This window comes from Balearica regulorum, chromosome 17 (assembly GCF_011004875.1).
Source record: "Balearica regulorum gibbericeps isolate bBalReg1 chromosome 17, bBalReg1.pri, whole genome shotgun sequence".
Taxonomy (NCBI): Eukaryota; Metazoa; Chordata; class Aves; order Gruiformes; family Gruidae; genus Balearica; species Balearica regulorum.
Genome location: NC_046200.1, coordinates 2,690,924 through 2,713,503, shown reverse-complemented (window position 1 = coordinate 2,713,503; position 22,580 = coordinate 2,690,924). Strand labels below are relative to the sequence as shown.

The 22,580-nt window shown below is 53.4% G+C and overlaps 1 protein-coding gene across 8 annotated transcripts in view; it reads left to right on the top strand.

Annotated features, from left to right (window-relative positions):
- Positions 1-3,177: 3,177 nt before the first annotated feature.
- CUX2 (cut like homeobox 2) overlaps positions 3,178-22,580 on the top strand; it is a 65,942-nt gene continuing 46,539 nt past the window's right edge. For 3 of the 8 annotated variants that reach the window (XM_075769468.1, XM_075769474.1, XM_075769472.1), the window contains exon 1: positions 3,912-4,204. In XM_075769468.1, coding sequence (XP_075625583.1) covers positions 3,931-4,204 — 274 coding nt within the window. In that variant the 5' untranslated portion in view covers positions 3,912-3,930. Of the gene's footprint in view, positions 3,315-3,911; positions 4,205-22,580 lie in introns of those variants that run through there. The other 5 variants (XM_075769476.1, XM_075769473.1, XM_075769471.1 and 2 more) reach the window with 4 other exon arrangements.

Below are 22,580 nucleotides of genomic sequence, written 5' to 3'. Positions count from 1 at the left end.
CCTGATGGCAATGCTGTCCATTGGTTCGGCTTTTGGTGTCCCCCTGCCCGTCGTCGGGACAAGGCGGCCGAGTGAGCTCACCATCGCTGCTGGCACGTGGCTGCCAACATTGTCCCTCGGCCTGATCGCCACCGCACAAAGGACTTATCGTGTGGATCACAAACGACAGGAAGGCAAGAATAAATTAACGCCTGAAATGGGAGTGTGCTGAAATCTAACTTTTTTTTTTTTTTTTAAGTACACAGAAAAGCCCCTTCCATATTTTAATTAAAAGCCTTTCAGAAGAGGAGGCAAGGGGCTGCCATTTACAACAGGCTATTGTCAACCACACAAAGCAAACCGTTCTGGAGACAAACTGATTTATTAACCTGCGCCTGGCAGTGCTCCCTGGGGCGGGTGAACCCCGGGGGGAGCGGCAGGATCCGGCTCCCCCTGCTCTCCCCAGGGTGTCCCCGGGCCAGCGGAGCAGTGCCTGAGGGGACACAGGGGGAGCAGGGATGGAGCGTGTCTCCCCGCAGCTCTTCAGCTCTCTGTGCAGCACCGGGCGCAGCCCCTCTCCTCTTCCTTACGGCTCCCATTGATTTATTAATGATTTGGCCAAACAGAAACATTCCTCCAAAGCCCACAATTTAATTTGCTCACCAAAGATGCCAAGTTAGTTTTATTTCTGATTTATGAGCAGGCTTTTCTGTTCCCTCGGCGGCAGAGCGGGGCAGTGATTTATGGGCGTGAGATCAGCTTTGTGGGCACAGGCAGAAGGTCCCCTTGCTAGGACCTGTCTCTGATGGTGTCCAACAGCAGATGCCTTGAGCATCTTGGTCATGAACAGACTGAGCCATCCTCATTGCTGGCACAGAGAGGACACCTTGGTATCAAACAGCAAAAACCGTCCATCCCACTGGGGTTTTTTTAACCCATCCTATAAACAAACCTCCCCCTGTGCATGGCCCTGAGACAGGGAGGGAAATGAATTCCCATGGGGGAAAGCCCCCTTGCACAGCCTGTGCTCTCACCCCTGGCTAATTACAGCCTCATTAAACCAAAGGAGAAGCAGCTGCCTGGCACCACCAGCAGACCCAATCTCACTACAAATCTTGTTGCCTCCCGGTGGTTTGGGGTCTCTGATTTTTGTGGTTGTGGCGTTAAGAGAGGATCTATTTATAGCGCTTGGGTTTCCAGGGCAAACTCAGATGCACCCAATGGTTGGGGTCTCAGAGCACCCATGGAGTTTGTTGTTGATGCCAATGGGGTTGAGATTTCAGGTTGGCCGTTGCACCTGGGGTTCACTGGTTCCAGGTGGATGCTCTTGCTGCAGCACCATGAGGGGGATCTGTTGTAGGAGCCCTCTTCTCCAGCCAGCTCTGGAGGTGGGGAAGAGGCTGGAGCAGGGAGCTTGCAGGAGCATCCAGGCTCTCCCTAACAAAAAACTGCCTTGGCTTTTACAAATCCTATCTCTGAATTTTGATTTTTCTGTTCACTTGTTCTTCTGCCTGAGGCGTTTTGCAATTGTGGGATTGCAAGCAGCGCTGAGTTTCTCTGACTGGAAGAGATGAGAAGGACACGATCGTTTCCTAGCTGTTTATGCTACAGCATGGTGCCAAGGTCACTTTGGGTATCTGCCTTATCCTTTTGGACAGTTTTCCTGGCTCAGATGAACTTCAGACAGCAAGAAGGGAAGGAGCAGACTTGTCCCTGTGACAGTTGGAAGGACTTAGAGAGCAGGGTGCAGTTTGAAGGATATTCCTTTGGTGTCTTCTGAACTAAAATTGTTGCTTTTTAGTGGAATCTGGAGTGTGTAAAATGCAGGTAATGGCAGCAGGACGGTACCTGTGAGCCAAGCCCCAGGATGGCCGAGGGGCCGCTTTCTCCCCAGCCACGTGCAGAGAGAGGCTCCAGTGCTGCAAGATCTGCTGCAGGAAGAGAAGCCGAGAGTTTTGGGGCCGGGATGGTGAAGGACTATGAGTGACAGCTTCTGGAGCGCTTGTCCTGGGTTTGCCGGCGTCCGCGCACACGGGTAGCGGAGCTTGCCGGGACGGTTGACCATCTCCCCTCAGCCCCTCTGGGCACGAGCATCTCCACGGCAGCAAATGGCGATAGGTAAGATGGGGCGACCAGCGTGCTGCATGCTGCCCTCGTCCTCCCTGCGGTTTGAGACCGTATCCCCCTCCATCGGGTGGTGTGGGGGGGTCCCAGGGAGGGGAGCCAGCACGTGGGTTTGTGTCACAGCCTGCCAGGAGCCCTGGGCTCTTTGACGTGCACGTGGCTGTACAACAGCTCGGGGTGTTACCTGTTCCTTAGCAGGAATATTAAAACGCTGCATTTGCTTGGTCTGCAAATACCTGCCTGCAAACCGTACCCAAAGGGGCAGCTCAGCCCTTCTCCGCTCAAAAGCGAGTCACGGCCAGCAGCGCTGGGGTCCCTCCTGTGCAAACGTGGCGCGGCTCTGCTGGGGGTTATTGCTTTCCCCCAGGTAAGGAAATTAATGCTTGAAACCCTTTGGATGCTGCGGGTGTGCTCAGTACAGCAGGATATGGGGCAACTTGGGGCAGAAACCATAAAGCTCTTTATTTTTTTTTTCTTTTTTTGTAAGAAGGCAAAGGGGGTATTTCTGGACAGGTTTTTTCACTGCCCGAGTGCTGCCGGCTGTGCCCCATTGTGCTGTGCAAGTTGTTTGAATTCTTTGGAGACCAACCGCATTAAGTCGTTTAAAAATATCAGTCCTAAACCTGTCGAAGTTTTGGGATTTTTCTGGCCGTGGTGTGCTGCGAGGGTGCTGGCTGTGCCAGTTCCCACCAGGCTCAAAGGTGCTGGACGTGTCAGGGGGGGAAAAAAAACCCCAAACCAAACAACCGAAGCTGAAAAAGTTTAACCGGTGGCTTCCGGATGGCGATTTTTCACCTTCCCGCGGCGGCGGGGTGTTGGCAAAACACCGATTTATTTCAAAAAAATCAATTGCACCGAGGCTCCGCGTCCCTTCCCCGGCGGAGGCCTGCGGGGGGGGTGGTGGTGGGGGGTGTGCGTGTGGTGTCCCACGACCCGCGTGGGGGCGATGCCCGCGGGTGGACCCGGGGGGGGGGGTGTGGGCCGTTCCCTTCCCTTCCCTTCCCTTCCTTTCCCTTCCCTTCCCTCCCCGCCGAGCGCGGGCGGGGCGAGGCGGCAGCGGGGCCGCCCCCGGCGGTGGAGGCGGGCGGTCTGCCCCGCTCCCCTCCGCGCCGCTCCGCGCCCCTCCGCGCCGCCGGTTCTCCCTCAAGATGGCCGCCGACGTGGGATCGATGTTTCGATATCGGACGCGATTTGATGTCCGCCGGCTCCAGGTTGGTGGTGGCGGCGGCCGCAGGGCTGGCGGCGGGCGGAGCGCGGCGGGGGGGGGGTGTGTGTGTGTGGGGGGGGGGGGGGGATCCGGGCGGCCGCCCCCATCCCTCCCTCTCCCCCCCCCCCCGCCCTCCCTCCGCCCGCCCTTCCCCATCGATAGGTATCAGAAATTGATCCCCGCCGCCGCCGCCGCTCTTTGTTCGGCGCCGCCCGGGAGCATGGAGCAGCGCTAGCGGCAATGGAGCCGCGCCGCCCCGGCCCCCGCCCCGCCGCCCCCGAGGTGACAGCGGGGCCGGGAGGGGGGGGGGGGGGGACGCGGCCGCCGCTCCGCCCCGGCGGGAGGGGAAGGAGGGAGGGAGGGAGGGAAGTTGCGCGGGATGAAGTTGCGGGGAGCGCGGCCCCCCGCGCCGCTCCGCCAAGTTTCTTGCGGTCCCCGCCCGCGGAGCGGAGCCGCAGGTGCCCCGGGGGGGGCTGCGAAGTGTCCCCGGTGTCGTCCGCTTCCCCCCGCCCCGGTAGCGGGAAGGGCTCTGTGACTGCATCCCCCGGGTCGTGTTTGGAGCCGGGCGCTGGAGCGGGGGCGGGGGGGGGGGGAGCAGAGACTCTTGATTGAGCTGATGGATGCGCGGTAGCCCCGGGGGATGGCGGAGCGGGGCTGCCCGGAGCCCCGCCGCGCTCCCATTGTTATTCAGGGCCGGGGCTTTGCGGGGCCGGGGCTCGGTCAGCCCTGAATGCCGGGGAAAGCGATCGGTGCCGGCCGGCCGGTGGTCGGTGAGGGCTGGCTGCCGGTGTTGGGGACTTGTGATGGATGCGGCGGGAGAGAGATCCTTTGTGGCTCTGGGCAGGTCACGGATGCCGTATCCCGCCGTAGTGCCCTCGGTCTGTGAAATTAACGGTAAGTCCTTTGTTAACGTGTACGAGGGAAGGTTCGTCAAGGGATGCTGACAGTTTGTGACCTTAAATAAGCACCTCTGTAGCGGGGAGGCGGATAATTAACACAATAGCTCTTCCAACATAATGGGATGAAAACCCAACCTGGATCTACTACAAAAGCCGAAACGCTCATTTACATGGATATTAAATGGGTTTATCCCTGTAGGATATTACGGAGTTTAAAATGCAGCATGCTTCATAGGGGAGTAAACAAATTGAAATGCGATTTATGGGGCTTCGCTACTGTATCAACGGTTCCAGCATTTAATACGTTTTGGCTTTTAAGCAAATTACGTCCTACATCCGTGATACGCGACCCTAAAAGTAACGCAGGTACCGCGGCCGGTCGGCTTGCCGTGACTGCTCATTTATGGCATTGTGGTCGGAAAGGGATTACGGGTCTAAGCGCCTCGGATACAAAAGCGTTCCTCGCTACATCGCGCTAATGACTTTTCCTGGGTGCGCGCAGACCTTTATTTAAAGACAAATATCGGCAGCTACTTTTCCGTGGGTTTGGCGGGAGCAGGGGGGGACTTTGCCGGAGGGGAGAGGTGGGCTGGGAGGTGGGCAGCTCCGCTTCCCCGCCGTTCTGCTTGACCGGGTGGCTGTGCCTGGGTGCGGAGCCGGAGAGGGAGCAGTGGGCATTGACTTCTGTCCAGGCAGCGGTTCTGCCGCCTCCTCGCCGGGATCACGGTGGGAAAGGTGACCTTGTGCCAGCTTGGCCTAATGCCCTCTATTTAAAAAAAAAAAAAAAACCAAAAAAAAAACCCCAAAAAGGGGAAAAAAAGGAAACAATCCATTTATTATTCTTCCAAGAGCTTTTTCTTTTTTTTTTTTTTTCCTTCTTCTTTTTAATGTATGTGTCTGAGCAGCTCTGGCCTGGGGCTGGCCAGGAATGGCAGAGTTTGAGCAGCCCTGATGAATGGTGGGCATATGGAAAACACGTAGATAATGTGCTACTCGGCAGCACTTTGATCGAAACAGCGTCGAGCCTTTTTACAGCAAATAGTCTCGGAAATGAGAAGAGATAAAATTCTATCAAAGATAATACCAGACATATTTCACTGGGTTATGAGATTGTTTTATTGTGTACATTACTAATGCAGTATTTCTTTTACAGCTTTCTTGTGTATAATAGTCATAGCAGGATTCATACCTTTATGGGTTTTTTGTGTTTTAATTTGCTCTCGGTTTATTATGTTCCTGTTAGCGTTGTACGGATTACATGCTCCGCGAGCTGGATGCCGTTTTAATCTCACCCGTTCTGTGTTAAAATGGCAAAAAATGGGAAGAGTTGTGAGCTGCTGATTTGCGATAATAAATACAACAGCGAGTGAGGGGAGAGAGATCGATTATAGCCATCTTTTATAAATGTCTTCACATCTCATTATGCAGATGAGCTCTGGCTATACGGCTCCAGTGTTTGGTTCGTCAAATAAAATGCACTTCATTTTATTTCCCGTAATGCAAATGTTCTCCGCATGCCGGAGCAGAGTTGGGCAGAAACTTCATCGGCGGCACTGCCGGATGGCGATGTGCCGGGAGCCTCGGAGCGCGGTGTGGTTGATGGAATGTTTTTGCCGTTCAAAGTTTAGGGGAGGAAAAAAAAAGTGGATGTGATTAAAATATTATAACCTTATGATATTCTGAAGTGCATAAATTTTACATATCAGCTACAGAGGGAGTTTAGACATCCATTAAATGATATGACAGCTTGACTTATCTAAATGTGCTATCATTTAACAATGTGTCAAAATTCTTCTTTATATAGACGACAGCAGTAAATAAGCTATCAGTCCTCTTGGCTGAAGCTTAATTCCTGGAGCTTGGACTAATGAACTAACGGCACTCTTGCGGAGCAGCCCCTGGGCAGGATAACCTCGGGGGGAGGCACTTTTGGGGCTGTGAGCCGGAGTGGGGGGGGGCTTCACCTTTGCAAAGCCCCTTTTTTTGGGGGCTCCCACATGGTTGGGTTTTTTTTTTTTAGAGCTCTTAAGAGGAGACCGGTGGGTTCTTCCAGTTTCCTCTAGCAGCCAACGCTATCCGTTCCCACCCCCGCTTTGCGGAGGCGGAGGGTGGGATGGTGCCCGTGGTCGCTGTGCCGGAGGGGAGGTGGGGGGGAAGCGTGGAGGGGGCTCTGGGTGCCCCCATCTCGGGGAAGGGGGGGGTTTTGTCTTTCCCAGCTGAAATCTCAGCATTTAGGCAAGTGCAGCCCGTGCCCGGGGCTGGCTGAGGAGCGTTGTGGGGTTGGGAACGTGGTTTGTGCTTTCTGGTGGCTCCAGCTGTCGCCCGTGAGTCGGGGCGGGGGCTGCAGAATTGTCCCGTTTAAACAATTAATACAAATTTCGGAGCAGTGGCCCTAACGAAGCCTGGTTCTCTGCAGATGTCTGTCTCGCGTTAGGGTTATCTGGTGTCTAATAGGTGTGTGCTCCTCTTGGGGCGTTCCCAGTGACCAGGGCATTTGTGATGGTGCTCTTCATGTGGATTCTCTGCTGTCTCCTATTGCGGCTGTGCTCTGTAGCCCATTTTGTGGCAGGGATGCAAGTGGCTTTTTTTTTTTTCCTTCACCCAGGAGCCCTTTTTCCTTAGAAATCTGGGGGGTATGGCAGCCAGAAATGCCTGTCCCTTCCATGTGCCACCAAGGAGGTTCAGCTGAACACCAAAGCATAGCCGATGCTCCAGCATGGCCCATTAAAACCTCGATGGTTGGGGGACGGCTACGTCTCTGGATGTCACCCTCATTGACCACTTTGTGGTGTCTCCTTTCTCCATACCTCCACCGCAGCTCCCTCCTTGGGACAAGCTGAGGTGCAGCATCCATCCTGCATCCCGCCATTCCCACCATTAGAAGCAAATACTTGTTACTTCTAATATTTCCAATTTATATGTGAAAGGGATAACAAGATGGGCCACGTTCCGGGTCCTACCCGCTGTTTTGTGCGTTGGCAGAAAGTCGGACCGTGAAGTTCCTGAAGTGAAATGCGTTCTTTTTTTCTTTTTTCTTTTTTTTCCTGTGGCTGAATAATTGAGATGCTGCCAGACAAGAAGGGAGCTGCAGAAAATGAGAGTTTATCTTTAGCTCCGCAGCTCTCACTTTAGAAACTGGTGACCCCAATTCCAGCCCGAAGAGTGACTTCTTCCCTAATTAATAAATCCATTAATTAATTGTGTGCGTGCTGCAGCCCATTAGAGATGTATGCGCTGGCCTCCTGATCCAGTTTAGTGGATTGTCTCTGTGGCCTTGGAGGGGGGGTGTGGAAGGGGATTGTGACCAAGAGGCAAATAGGGGACAGGGATGGAAATATAATTTGATTTTTGTGGGACCGGAGGGAAGGGTTTCAGCCCTGCCACCTCCCGGCGGGTTATCCAGCTTGGAGATGGGCATGGGGACAGCGAGCAGAGCGCTTGGCATTGCTGTGCCCACCGAAATGGGGGAGAGCGTGGACGGGGGGTTCGTGGGGCGGAGGCAGCTGCCCCCAACTCAGGCCAGCCCGGGCGGTGGAGGAGGAGCCTCTTGCATCGATGCCCTGCGTGCCCTGCGTGGCTCGACGGCGAGAGGAAATTTTTGTACCTTGTACAAGAGGGGCTGCATCGTCGTCTCCCGCCGCCAGCGAGTTTGGCAGGGCTCAGCAGGGCTTTTGTGCTGCAGGTGGAGCTGAATGTTAAAATGTTTGGTGATCCGAATTATTATTTATGACCAGATTAAGCAAACAGTACGCTCCCAGCCTGCGAGTCCTTTAGGAGGTACTTGCTTAACTAGAGAACCTCAGCGGAGCATGCAGAACTCGCTGTTCATCTCCCTCCATATGTTGGCACAGGAGCTGCTCCCTTCAGTTCATTTTTCTTGCTGTCTGCAGAGACTTCAAATAAAAATGCAGGCATAATTGTTGTGTGCTCCGGTCCCATAGCTACTGTTCTCTCTGCTGAATGGGAAGTTAACTGTTGGCAAGAGCAGCACCATCTTTGAATGCAGAAGGCTTTGCTTACCTATGGATTTGGGGGCTGGAGTAGCTCATCTGCTCCCCCATTTTCCCCTCCTATTTTTGCTGGTGGGAGAAGAGCAATGGGTTTGGGTTCCCAGGGGCGGCTGTGCGTCCCGTGGGGCAGCGGCGATGCTGCTCCCTCCCTCCTTTGGGTGCCGATGCAATCACGGTGCTGTACGTCCCCGGCTGCGGGAATTCCCACGTCTTGAATTTCAGGGAATTATCCCGGGAACTGCCAACACGGCATGGTAAATTGAAAACACCGGGCCATTGTTTGCAGGGAGGGAGGGTGATGGCGAGCTGCAGCATCCTGCTCCTCAACAGCCTGCCTTGAAACGGAATTAATTTAGGGTTCAAAAGCGACAGTGTGTGCCCCTCGCCCCCATCACCAGACCTCGACGGACACCACACCGCAGCTCGCTGTATTAATGGCGTAGCAGATATCCCCCTCGGATTGGAAAAGGCACGCTGGCGCCATCCATTTCCCCCCAAAAAAGGCCGGGTGAAGTTTCTCAGAACATCTTGTACCATCCTGCTCCTATTACCGAAAGATGTAATTCCCCAACTTGGGAGATAATAAGCAGGTATTGACTTCTGCTGGGGTCATTATCAAGATTTATTCAGTCAATATGGCTTCTCGGGTCAATAAATCTTGAGGTTGATAAAGGAGGAATATATACTTGCAGACTTTATTAAAAAGTTTTCCCCTTTCGTAACACTTTCTGTTGCATTAGGATCTGTGACTGAGTTTTCTTTAATTACCTTTTCTGTGGTGCACGCTTTCCTGCAGCGTTTGGTGTGTCGTGCCAAGACAGCAAAACCCGGGAAGGGAGGATTCAGCTCCGCGCCGGGTCCAGCTCGCTTGGGATGGCTGCCTTGCCGAGGTCCCCCTCTCCTGGCTTGGCTTTGCCGATGGGATGGGGAGGACGACAGGGTCTGGGGGTGCCTCACCCCAGCATCTCGGGGCTCGGCGGATGGGGCTGAACGTGGGGCGTTGGGTTTTTCTGCAGGAGGGTTAAAACTCGGGATTCCTGTTCCCAGCCCATCATAAAATAACAGGATTGTGTCCAGGCTGAGAAATGGGTGATTTGGGGCAGAGTGAAACGGGCTGTGACGCCCTGTGCTGGGTCGGGCTCTGGCCCCTCACCTGCTTGCAGCCTTGGGCAATGGCTTTGTGCCTCAGTTTCCCCGCTCTCGGGGCACAAGGGATGGAGTATTCTTACCAACCAGCATCTCAGGGCAAATTGCCCCAAAAAGGGGCCTGGCAGCATGGTGGCGGTTGTGCCCGTGACCTTGTCCGTAGTCTTCCGCAGCGAAGGACCCTCGGAAGGGTTGCGTGTGCTGTTTCGGTTGCCCGTGCGGAGGATCTCGGGGATGGGGGGGGGGAATCTCTGCGCAGAGCTCCGGGCTGTGTCAGCGCAGTGAGGATCCGTCTCTCGAAGCCGCCAACCGCAGGGGGTCATCAGCAAAATCTCACCAAAAGGCTTAGATAGCCTGGAAAGCTGAAGCGTTCGTTACTGCAGTGCTCGTTAACGAGCAGGGGCCCTGGCAGATCCTGGCTTGGGTTTGGGGCAGAGGGGGAGCCCCGGCCGAGGGGGGCAATAGCTGCTCGCCCTGGGCTCGCGGGCAGGACCCCCCCAGGTGGGGGGTGTGCGGTGATGGGCTCCTTCAGCTTCATCTCTATAGCTAATATGGTTTATTTTGGTCACGTCTGCCGAAGAGCTGCTTTGCAGTATCCCCACCGTCGGTGGGTTTCCTTTTAAGTTGAGCTTCGCGATTTCACGCAGCTGAACACGCTGACGACTCCTTCCAAAATGGGTTCGGTGCTTTTTTTTTTTTTTTTTAATATGGCCTTGCTGTGTAATTATTTTTTTGACTACTTTGGTGTAGCACTTAATGATTTCCCCAAAGCTGCAACAGGACCCCAGAGTATTGATTTAGCTGCAGTTTAAGTGACTCGCTGCTAACGCGTGGCCGTTTTAATATTAATTGCTTGGCGTGTGCGTGCTAGCTAGTTCTTCTGCAACATGGATTTCTAAAAAAGTAAATAACCAATTTGAACCCCGTGTAAATATTCCTCTGGTGGGAGCTGTGCCGTGCGTCAGCCGCTCTGAGCACGCTGCCGTTGCCTTTGGTAACGCTCCTGCAGTTTTACACCGAAGTCGGGACCTTGGGCATCCTTTGTTTTCTTCCGTCGGGATAACATAATAAAGTATTACCTGGCGCTGGCAGCAGGTCTTGTAATGTGCGGTGTAAGCACAGCCGCTCATCGGCGCCGGAGCCGGTGTGTTATTGCTTAGCCTGGCTGCAGAGGACATTTATTCTTTATTAATCACGCCGACGGGGAGAGCTGCCTTCGTCTGCGGCTCTCGCAGCGGTTTGCAAACATTGCTTCATCCCCGGGAGCTGGGTAATTATTACCCCTCTCGTCCCCCTGGTTTCTCGGCCGAGGGGGGGAGCGACGGGGTCCGTCAGCGCAGCCAGAGAGCGGTGAGCTCCCCCCCTGCGGGGTTTGGGGGATCGGTGTCGCTAAAAGCCCCCCGTGACGCCCACGTGTGATGTAGCGGCGCGTGGCGGCTGGGACGAGGCGAGGGGGAGGATGGTGCCCTCCAGGAGGAAGGCTCTCGGGGGGCCCCTCGTGCTACAGCTGCCCGTACCCCCCAGGATGGCAGCTGGCCACCCTCCCTGGCAGGGCAGAGCAGCACCCTGAGCCCCCCTCAGCAGCACCCTTGGGCCCCAGATTCAGCCCCCGAGTTGCCGGTGGAGTCTCCTCCGTGGGGTCTCCCCCCCCGCCGTGAGCGTTCGCTGGTGCCACGTTTGTCACACCAGAGCTGGAGCGGGATGCCCTGGCCGTGCTGCTCCGGTTCCCTTCCTCCGGCACCGGTGATGGGCTGCGCTCTGCTGATCCCGACCTCCTCCTAACACCCCCCCGACCCCCCCCCAAACCCAGCCCTGGCAGGGGCGAGGGCTGGCCGGTGGCACCCAGCCCGGGGCACAGCTCAGGCACGTGTCCCCGCGGCCAGGACGGTGACTGCCATCCAGGGCCAGCGCCTTCGTCCTCTCCGTTCTCGGCTCAGCGCACGCCGCAGAGGTAGCGTCTCCTGCCACTGCACTTTTCTTTCAAATAAAAGCAGCTAATTAACATTATTCTTTAATTATTGCCTTTATCAACAAGGGGTCTGGTTTATACCAGCAGGATAGTCGCTTTCCCTTCTACTACCCAAGCGAATGCTTCAATTCCTGTTGCTTTTGAAATGAATTTGATGTCATCTGCCCATTGTCACTTAATGGGGACACTTGGGTAATGATTGCGCGCTCCAGCCCTGTTAGCAGCACTGCGAGCGTGTAATTTAGCCCCTTAGGCAACGGTACTTTTGAAATCTCTGGATAGTTTTGAACTCTCTGTTCTTAATTAAATATGCAATTTTTCACGGTAACCAGGTTAATTCTTTTGTGTTGTGTTGTAATACTGTTAGGAATTTTCATAGTTCTTATTAAACATTATTCAGGCATTGTGAATTCCATAATTAAAAAAAATGAAAAGAACAAAGCTTGATTCACTTCTTTCTTTTCCCTGGTTAATTTATCAAATGAATTTTGCAAATTTTTCTTTTTCTCCCCAGACGGCGTGCCAAGTGTTTTAAAGGGGAAGGATTTAATTGCTCTGTAGGGATTGGTTGGTTATGAAGGATTTGGCTGTTTGATTAGTAAACCCTATTGGGAATGGTTTAATGCTCCATGATCTTAAAAATTCTCTGATTGTTAGGCTCTCCAAGGATGTTTTCTCTTTTCCTTACGTATGGCAACAGCTTCGCACAAGTGTGATTATTAGATAGCGAGGAGGGAGCGGAGGGGTAGATGGCCGGTGCCGGCTGAGCCTGCCCCGGCAGCACCGAGGGAGCCACCGCGGCTCCTGGAGCGGCGGCGGCGATGATGATGGTGGCGATGGTGGAGAGACATCCCAGCGGTTGTTTACGTACCTCCCTGCGGATCGTGGGAGTGGATCGCTGGCTATGCCAGGATGGGGCTGGATCCTGTGCTGGGTGTCTCTTCCAAGACTCGTTCCCCAATATCTGCCTTGTAACATAATGAAATTATACAGAATATCTGATTTACCGAGAGGCAAACCCCTGCTGTGTTCTCTCTGTCTCAATCACTCCGGTATCCCACCGGGCGGCAGCCCCGTAAGGATAGCACAGCACACGGCGACGTCTCGCTGGGCGCATCCGTGCAGCCCGGGAGCCGTGCCCGAGGAGGGATGCGGGGCTGCAGCCTGCCGGGGGTTTAATCCAGGTACCCCACAGCAAGGGGGGGTGGGTTATAGATTCCCCAGTCCAGGAGTTACGGGGGCGATCAACCTGCTCCAGCTGTGGAGCCTGGGGACATGCAGCCAGAAGCCTTTAACCGGGGAGGCTTTAAAAAAGGGCAAAAACAACACAAAAATGCTCTGCTTGTGTTTTTCGCTGGTGGGGACGGTACCCGCTGCCCAGCTGCTGATGCTTTATTTCTCCCACCCCTGTGTAAGAGGAGGCTGTGCCCTGCCTTCACCCCTGCCCCGACGCCTTCAACCGAGATTTGGATCCAAAAATCGATGGAGGTGACGTCTGCGCGGGGACGGGCTGCAGCTCCGGCGTGCCGGGGGGAGTGCGGCTCTCCCAAATCCCTGCTGGGGAGGAGCCCGGCCTTCGCATCCGGGGCGGCCGGGGAGCATCCCTGCGGGCGCTGCCGCTGCCGGCGGTGCTCTGGGTTCTTTTTAAAGCACTTCTGGACTTAGTATAAGGGGGAAAAAATAGTCAATATCTGGTATTTTTAGGCATACCGTGCCAGCTGGGGTCCCTGTAGGTTGTGGGGTGAAGGATGGTGATGGGCTCGCTGTTAAAGAGCTGAAAAGCCCCAGCGTGGCGCTGGCACCCGGCGGGTTTTTCTGGGGGGCGGGAGGGGTTTCGCCTCCCACCCGATGCGTGGAGCATCCCTGGGAGATGGCAGCCCAGCCGGGATCGATCGCGGCCAGACCGGGGGGGGGCTCCCCAGGGGTTATTTGGGCTTTAAGGAGAGGTCGGAGAGTCATTAAACTTATAAATAAATTATGACTTAAGAGAAAAGCAGTTGTTATCTTTGAGCTTGGTTTATGTGGCGCCAATTTTCCCCCGTTCTGGTTGAAGACTCTTACGTTGGGGTGGGTTTTTTTGGGGGAGGTACGAGTCTGGTCCGTGCCAGCTGGGTGTCCCCTGAGCACGGGGTGACGATGGAGAAACATCACCGGCCCATAAAGCAAGATCCAAGAGGCAGAGCGATACCCAGCGGCAGCGTCACCCCTTTGCCATGTCTCCATCATCGTGTTGAGCAGCGTGGGTGAGGAATGCGAGCGGGGCTTAGAAATAATGATTCAAATTAAAACAATCCTAATTGCTCTCCTAGTGTCCCTGTTCCTCCGTGGGTGATCCAGCGATGCTGGGCTATGGTTAAATAAGGATGCAAACCGTTTGCTCTATGAATTTTGCTCAGCAGCGGCGACCTGGGGGTTGAGCGGAGGCTGTGCCCGCCGGGCTGCCTGGGCTCCGTTGCACCGCTGGCGTGGGGCTGCTCCCTACGGTGCCGTGCTGAATCCGGAAAGTCATTAAAAAAAAAAAAAAACAAACCCCAAAACAAACCAAAAAAAGCCACAACAAAAAAAGGACTAGAGGTTTGCAAGGCGAAGCCGAGCAGACGCTGGTAATGTATTCCCAGGCATGACACGGAGTGGCAGCGTGTCGTGAACCGCATCCCTGGGGACCCCCGGGTCTGTGATATTGGCTTTAACCCCCACCGGCTCCGGTCGGGGCGTAAATTCATCAGGCTTACGGGTATTGCTCTTGGACTACTGAATAATTTACAGTTGCAGAGCCCAGCCAGGTTCGGGTCATTGGGGTTCATGGGTTAATAACAGGTTTGGTTTTTGTTGTCAGCAGCTGCCTTGATAACATATGAAAGAATCCTATTCCGTTGATTAGATTTTTGAAATGGATCAATTTTTAATCAGCAGAACATCTGACTCACTCAATAAGAGTAGCGCGGTGGAGACAGGACGAGGGTCTCGTTATTTACAGGATTGTTTGTTTTTACTAATACGCAAATCCTCGCCGGGGCTGGAGCCTGCCCCCCGCCTTCCCTCGCCCCAGCTCCCCCAAAATAAATCGTCGGGATTATCTGCAGCCCTCGCGCCGGGTATTTGATTTGTCTACTGATTCGGTAGGAAATCCATGATGCCGTTTAAGAGATCCGAGGGCACGCTGAAGCTTTGATTTAGCTATCTGTTGTTATCGATGGAAAAACATTTACCTACCAATCACCAAATCTTCTATATAAAAAATCTTGGGGTGTGGGGGTTGGCTCACCCCTTCCCGAGCATCCCTGCGGGAGTCCCTTCCCTGCGGGAGTCCCTTCCCCGAGGGCCGCCAAGAAGCACCTTCGGGATGAGCTTGTGGGTGCTGGGAGAGCCCCGGTGGGATGCAGAGAGGTCCTGGCCAAATTCCTGGGTGCGAGCAAAGTTTCAGGGGGATTAACTTTGATTTCGTCGTTAACACTAAAAGACCTGGATTCCCATTACAAGTTAAAAACTGGGTGGGGACCTGGGCAGGTGCTTTTTATTTTTTTTTTTTTTTTAATTTTTATTACTTGGGGCACAAAAAGCATCCCAAACGTGACATAATTACATTGCGTCTTGATAACTGCATGCATTTCTTTTTGTAAAGACATGCATAAAATATTTTTTGTTTCCTAAATGGAATCCTCTGGGTCAAAATTTTGGCTTGAAGGAAGAGTTAACAATCTCTGTAACAAGACTCCCTGAAAATATAACTCTTTTTTTTATTTTTTTAATAACAGAAAAGGTAAGAGTCTGGTGAATACGACTTTGGGAAGAGTGTCACCGGAGTACAGATGACTCCGGGGTTGCTGGCTGGGGACAGTCTGTTGCTGGCAGATATTGATGTAGAAAAGAACTCGGTCCTGATGCTAATTTGCATGGGTTTGCCCTGCGTGCTTTGGGATTTTACTTTAAAAACTTGTGCCTTCTGGCAGTCTCCTTAACCTTAAATAAATATTTTCCCTCTTGCCACGGATCAATTAAGATCATGGCTTAATGTGGGGGCTTGCTCCTGGCAGGTTTATTTCTCCATTTTTTTTTTTTTCTTGAAAGAGTTGCCTCTTATTTAAAATCGGGCGCATTTATGAATTTATACGTATTGGGGTTTTTTGTTGAGTTGATGAGGTGGTGATTTAAGCACCAGGAAAAGTGTGCTGAAGCCTCTGGCCGACGGTGAGGATGCTGACGGTGGGGACGTGAGCGTGGGGATGAGCTCCCTGGTCCCGCTGGGTGCCGTAGCCTATTCCAGCCCCGCGTGGGCACCCACGTCCCCTGTGTTTGTTGACTTTTGGCCACAACCCGAGGTTTCCTTCGGGGCTTCGCGATGCCGGGTGTTATTACGGTACCGTAAGCCCGAGGGCTTGTTTCTAGAACCTGGAAATACGCTGCAGGTAATAGGTGTTTGCTGGTAGCCACAGCAATAGCTTACGGGCTCTCGCGCCTGTCAGCGGGCACGGGCGATATATCAGCTTCTGCTAAGAACATTAGCAACGTCAGAAGGTTAAATATGCATATTATATCATCCCTGGCGGTTTTATTTTCAGGAGAGCAATGGGTGTCACAAGTTCACGACTTCAAAATTAAGTTTATTTTAGTGATGGAAAATGTGCTTCTCCTTTGAGCATCTGCTGGTTATTTTCTGAGATGAGATGAAAGAAAAACATTTTTGCGAAGAGTAGAGGGGCAGCTGACCCGTTTTTTATTTAATAACGGGCGCTTAGAAAGCGTCGATGGAGGTGATCGGTCTTTAGCGTCCGTCGTCGGGCGATGGAGTTGCCCAGTTCTTGCGCTTGAGAAAGGCAGCGGCTCCTCTCGTAACTTATTAACTCTCAGAATCGCCCTTGTGTTAAGCAACCGAGTAAACGAATCGCTGATGGGTCCCTGGGTTTTCATGTCATTGCTCCGGACAGGATTGACCCAAAACCAGGCTGGGGCCGGTTCTGCCGCCCCCACGGGTGCAGCTCGGTGGGAGCGAACCGCGCCGGCGGGGTTGCAGACGGTGCTTTGCCGCTTCATTCGCGATCTGAGGGGGTGCGAGGGGGTTGCTCCTCTGCAGCTCAGGGTTCATTTTGGGTCTGTGAATTTGTACTCACGACATTCCCGAGGCTGGTGCGTACAACCCCGTGCGTTGCCCAAAAGCTGCGCTGGTTTGATCGGGAATTACCGAGAGCAGCACAGAGCCCTGTCCTTTTTCCTCCTCGATTTTTTTTTTTTTTTTTTTTTTTAGCTGTTTAGCTAGGTAGGAAGCTCCAACAATTTTGGGCACCGCGGGGTATTTGGGTTCGTTAGGTCTTGCCACGGGGGGCACGCGGATTGGCACCAATCCTCTCCTCCTTACCCATCCCTTGCTCTCGTACTGAAGAACCCCCCTTCCTACCAGGATGCATAACCTGAGCCTGCACGGCTTTCTGTGTTTCGTCTTTTTTTTTTTTTTTTTTAGGCTAATAATTAAACGATAACAGAGCCCAGCATCTCTTTATTTAAAGAGCAGATGGAGCATCCTGAATATTAGCACGGTCCTGGCTCTGACAGCACCAGCGAGTCCCGGAGCTCGGGGTTTGGCTGTGCCCCCCAAGGACCGCGTTATTGGGCAGGCAGCGGCTCCGTGGGATGCCGCTCGGCGGCAGCGCCGGCTCCGCCGCTCAAAATTACGAGGGCATCGTTAGGTAAAGGTGAGCCGAGGCGCTTTTCCTGCCCTCCCTTCCTGCCTCGTGGCTGAATCCTGGCGAGCTGCTTGGAAAAGCGCTTTTGGGCCCCGGTGGGTCGTAACTCCTTCCCGCCGTCTGAGTCGGCAAAAATCCGGCACGCCGTGGCTGCCGCGGGCTCGGCCGGGTGCCGGGCGGTTCTCCATCGCGCCTCTGTGCGCAGCTCGCAAGCGATCCGAGGAGCTGCAGCTTTTACGGTTATAACCGGCGTGGGGTTTTTTTGGTGACAAATACTTTATAATGGATAATCCCAGTCTGGTACTTTAAAAAGCTATAAAAGAAAATAGCGCAAGCGCTGGCTGCCCGGCTCGCCCCAAGCTGGTCGCTCCCTCCTTACCGTCGCCGGTGCGGAGCCGCAGCGATGCATTTGAGGATGCGGATGCCGTCGCACAGGGTCCGGATCAATCACCGACAAAATCCCTGACTTTCCCCATTTTGTCTGTAACCGGCATCACCATCTAGCAACTGTGTTGTTTACCTCCCACACTGATTTCTCATCGAAATGCCCTATTTTTATTTTTTTCTTAAGCAGCTACAATTGATAATTTAGCTCTGGATAAAGCAACCTTAGAGCTTTTTATTTCTCAGAGGCCAAACATTGATGTTGTGTGAAATGGGAGCTTTGAGGAGGCTTTGTATGGAACTTAGCTTCCTGAAAAATTTATTTACTGCGACTGTGATCTGCAGGAGCGAATTGATGTTTATCTATAGTAGTTCTCACCAGAAGAAAAAAAAAAAATGCATAACTGCACTTTCTTGGGAAGCCTTGAAAGGCCTTTTAAATAAGTGTCTAATAGTAGGCTCTCGATAGCAAACAGCCAGCTTGATAGACAGAATACAGTATATTATTAACTATAAGCAGGCTTAATCTTTTTCTCATGTTTTAGAGAATGCTTTATAACCTCGTGGCCAAAGAATCCATGATCGCCAGGTATTTGAAGCTAAGCAAAATTATACCGGCTGTTACTGCTGGGAGATCGATGCTGCCGGGAAACGCGCGGGGCCGCGAGCTGCCGCTTGCAGCCGGCGAGCTCCTGCTCACAGCCCGCGTCCTGGCGTCGGCCGCTCCCGGGCAGTCCTGGCTACGGAGCTCGGATTTAGGCGACGGTGCGATGCCCGGAGGAGGATGCTCGGGGGGTTGCGTGTTATTTATTTATTTAGTTATTGGCTTTTACAATCGCCACGTGGGAGCCGGGGGGTCCCGGCATCGCGCTGGAGGTCCCAGCTCAGCGATGCAACCGCATCAGACGGCAGGATTTGGCCCTGGTGGGATGGTGCATGTCTCCTCTGTTGGGCATTGCAAAACAAACAAAAAAAAAATAAAATAGCAGAAGTTTTCTGGCCGGCAGTATTTGCCCCAAGACGAGGGCGTCGAAGCCCCCGGCGAGCCTCTGACCACCGTCTTTGCTCGCGGTCGAGGGCGATCTCAGCCGCGGCGTTAGTGCCCTCGTTTGCAGTTGTGTTTTTCTGCTTTTCCTGCCCGCGCTGTATTGGACCCTGGGAGCTCTGGCCGGGAGTCAGGGAATCGATAGATGGTTAAGGTGATAAGTGGCTTTGCTAAAAACCAATTTTGCAAGAGGAGTTTGCAAAGAGGTTAGCGGAGAGGATCTGCATCCCTGCCCCAAATGGCTTGCTCCGGCCGGCAGCTTGCCTCTGACCTGAATTAACCCGGGAAGCATCCTCGGTGCGGGTCGTGGCCGCTCTTCCTCCGCCTCTGGAAATCCATTGGATCCTATGGGAGGCTGAGCCCGAGGACTAAATCTCCTTCTTTCAGTGGGAGTGTTTGGGGAAAATCAGAGAGGTGAATGTGCCTGAAGACGATATAAAATTCAACAAGCAGAATTTGCTCAGCTGATAACTTCTAGCCGGTCTCGGAGCCAGTGGCTCTGCCGGCGTTACGGTGGCAGTATTTACACAGGGATGAAGCGTTCCCGTACGGCTCCTCCAGCGCAGCCAGCTCTACGCAGGCTTTTCTCTAATCTCCACCATGGCTGGCTGCTGCTTCCAACTCTATTTCCCCTTGAACAAACACGTTGAGGAGATCCCGCAGCCCGTTAGCGGTGCGATCCCTGCTTTCGGCGGAGCCGGGGGGGACGGTGCCGTGTAGGAACGCCGTGCTGCCTCCTGGCATCGAGCACGAGTGTCCCCCGGTCTCGCGTCACCGCGTGTTGCTGCAAGAGGTGGATTTGGGAGGAACGGGCGGAGATGGGGAGCAGCACATCTCACGGGTGTTTCACCAAAGCAGTTTTGACCACCGACAGCTACTACGTGGTCTTTTTAAGAGGAAACGAAGCTGATGGCACCTAACATCTTCCTTTCTACCTATATTTGCAACTCGTTTCTGTCCATTCCAAATGCAAAAGCACTTTGCGCGCGTGACGAGTCCCTTAAGGCACCATCCAACTTGCTGCCGTCTCCTTTGCTGTACCCAAGGGGTCCCGGCTGCCTCCTGGGGCTTTGCTGACCTGGTCCTGGTTCCGTAGTTGGCTCCTTGTCTTTGGGCAAGTCCCTGAGCCCTGCCCGCTCCTCGGAGCTGCCTGGTTGGGGGGGGGGAGGTTGGCAGTACCCTGCAGAAGAAGTTGGCTTGGGCTGCAGTTCATCGGGCTGGTGATTTATTCGAGGGCGTTGTAACGTTCCTCTGGTTCATCCCATCCCTCGTGCATCCTCATCGCCGCCGCGCCTGGGCTGCGAGGTGACAAAGGTGTGGGCTTTCCCACCTACGTGGGGTTTTTTTGCCGTGGGCAGAGAGGTGGGTTGGTTTTAGGCTCTCTGACGTTTCTCAGGCTTGACTCATCTTTTCCCACCCGCAAGGCCAGCATTATCCCCCAAACTCCCGCCTCAAAGCCGGGGCACCGGGGCTGATGGTGGGATGAGCCGGCAGCAGCATCCCCCTTCCCTCGGGCAGCGGTTCTTTATTTTCCCTGTTTTCCCGTTTATCAAGTGGGAATTCCCCTCGGCCGGTGACCCCAGAAGGAGCATCGCGGGATGCTCACACGTTGCCGTTGGGCTTTGCTTTTGTGCCGTTGTTTATTACTACGTCGCTTCATTAGCGCATCCACCGTTCGAGCGCTGTGGCTGAAACCACCTTATTATTTCATTTTTTTTAATCATAGTGGGGAGGCTGTTTCGGTATGCTGATTGCTGGAAACAGCTTATCTCCTCTAGTCAAAGTGTCTCCGCTTTGCGTGGTAATGAAATAGTTTGACACTTTGACACAAGTGTCAAACACTTTTCCGACGAAGCGAACAGCGGAGACTTTGATCTAGGTGCAAAACTGGTTTCATTACAACAAACAGACCCCCCCTTTCATCCAGAAAAGAAGGTAAGGGGTTCCAGTTGGTGCTAACTAGCAGCTGCTCTTAATGATTTTAAAAATAAAAATAAGAAAAATTATAATAATAGAATAGTTAAGCTGCTATGTCGTGTTTTAAACTAGCCCCAGTGGAGTGAAATAAGGTAGGTGTAATACCCACAGTATGAACCCTAAACAGGAGAGAATCCTCCTAAAATAAACCAACAGAAATCTGCTCTTCTGGGAGATGCTCAAATTTGGTTTTCCCAGTATTTCAAGTGAGAGCATCTTCAGAAATGCTTTTTCTGGAAAAAATGCATCTTGTTTTTCATAAAAATGGCATTTTGCTTGAAAAAGAACCACTTCTACTCTTAGCTTTCTTCTTAATCTCCCTCCCCGATTTACTCCTGGCCAAGCCTGAAGATATTTTAAGTCCTGGTGGGAGGGTTGGAGGGAGGAATCCCGAACATACCCCCAAACTGTCAAGATTCTGCTCGATCGTGAGCTTTTATTTTTCAATAGACCATTCTGAGTAGAAACGGGGAAAAACTCCTCCCTGGTGTAACTACGTTGGCTTTAGGCCGTGCCTGGATTTGGCCCCCGTATGTCCATTTAAACCCAGCAGCGCCTTTTTTTCCTCTTCTGAGCGTCAGGTTTGTGCACAAATACCCCGTGAGCAGCTGAAGAGAATTTACACGACGTATGGAAATCTTTAGGTTACAGCAAATCCTGAGCTTTACGTCAAGGTTTTCTCTTCCCTCTCTGCTGTACGGTGTCAGCCCGGGCACCGCCTTCCGTCATCTTGCTTCGGGAGTTTTGTTTTTAACTGTTTTCTTAGAAAATCTTTTCCCTTTGAACATCTGGGACCGGGTGATCGCTGTAGGTCTCCTCCAACCCAACCGAACTATCCCGTCTCCCACCTTTCCTCTCCAAGCACAGGCTGGCGCTGGGAGCGGGATGTCCCTTAGGAGCTGCGACACCACGGGACGGTGTCCCCTCTCCTAAAGAGTCGCCGTACCCTCCGGGCAGCTCATCCCGGGGTTGGGGTGCTGGGGTCGATGGCCTTCCTCTCCAACCCAGCCCATCACCGTCCAGCCCAGTTCGCTGACTCTGCGGGGGTCCTACCGTGAGCCGACCCCCGCAGTGACGCCCGGCGCTGGTGTCCCCAGTTTGTCCCCCCTGCTCTGCCCTTGGACGTTGCCCCCCCGCCCCGAGATGTCTCTGCCCAGAGCCATGGGGTGAGGAAGCACGAAGGTGCTCGCGCACGGGCAGAAGCGCTTAATTTAGTGGTTCCTTAATTAGAGCAGCAATTCCTGTTCCTTGCCCTCGTCCCTGATGCTGGGAGCTGGAGCGCAGCGAAATCCTCCCTAGGAGATGCTGTATTCGGAAATGACAGGGGATTTGGGGCTTAATTTTAGCCAGAACGTGTGGCTCGTTTTTAGATGCTCCTCAAGTCAAGTCGTGGTGGCTTTGTTATAGTCGAGGGAAGAAAAGAATCCCCAAAAAACTAGAAAGGTGACGTGGTTTAGAGGGTATCTTTTTGCAGTCAGAGTTACAGAATTTAATACAAGAAGCTTTTGCGAGTTGCCCGGTCTGCATTGGAGCGTGGAGAGCCTGCGTTTGAGATTAAAACTCACATTTCATTTTTATACACTGTGCTTAATCCAATAATGATTCCGTGTTACAAACGGCAATAATATCTTTCAGCATAGTTAATCAGAAGAGACTTAATGCTGTCACTATTTATTAACCTTTGTTGAAAAGCAAGAAGTTTTCTTACTAATCTGTGATTGTTGCTCTTGTCAGGCTCTATCAAGTGCAAACCAGATTTGGCGGTCGTTCGGGCGGGGAGGATGCTGCCGCCTTCCCCGCCGTCTGCTGCATCCGACCCCCGTGTAGGGACGTGGTCCCGTACGGTGCGGAGGGGGGTGGCGGTGGTTTGGTCCCCTGTCTCCCATCCCCGTACCAGCCGGGTTACAGCCTCATCTGCTCCTCCAGCTGCACGGACCCTGGTGCTGGGGTAAAGAGGCAGCTTTACCCCTCTCTTTTACCCCTTTTTTGGCTGCCTGACCCATGTTTCTGCAGCCGGGTTTTTGCTCCCGGGGCTGTTTGAAGCAGCAGCAGCAGCTCCCAGCGTGGGGAGATGCTCTCCTGGCCAGGTGGCACTGGGGCGGCAGCGTCGGTCTCCGCTGGTTTGCGGGAGGTTAAGGGACTTCCAGTGGCTTCCCCAAAAG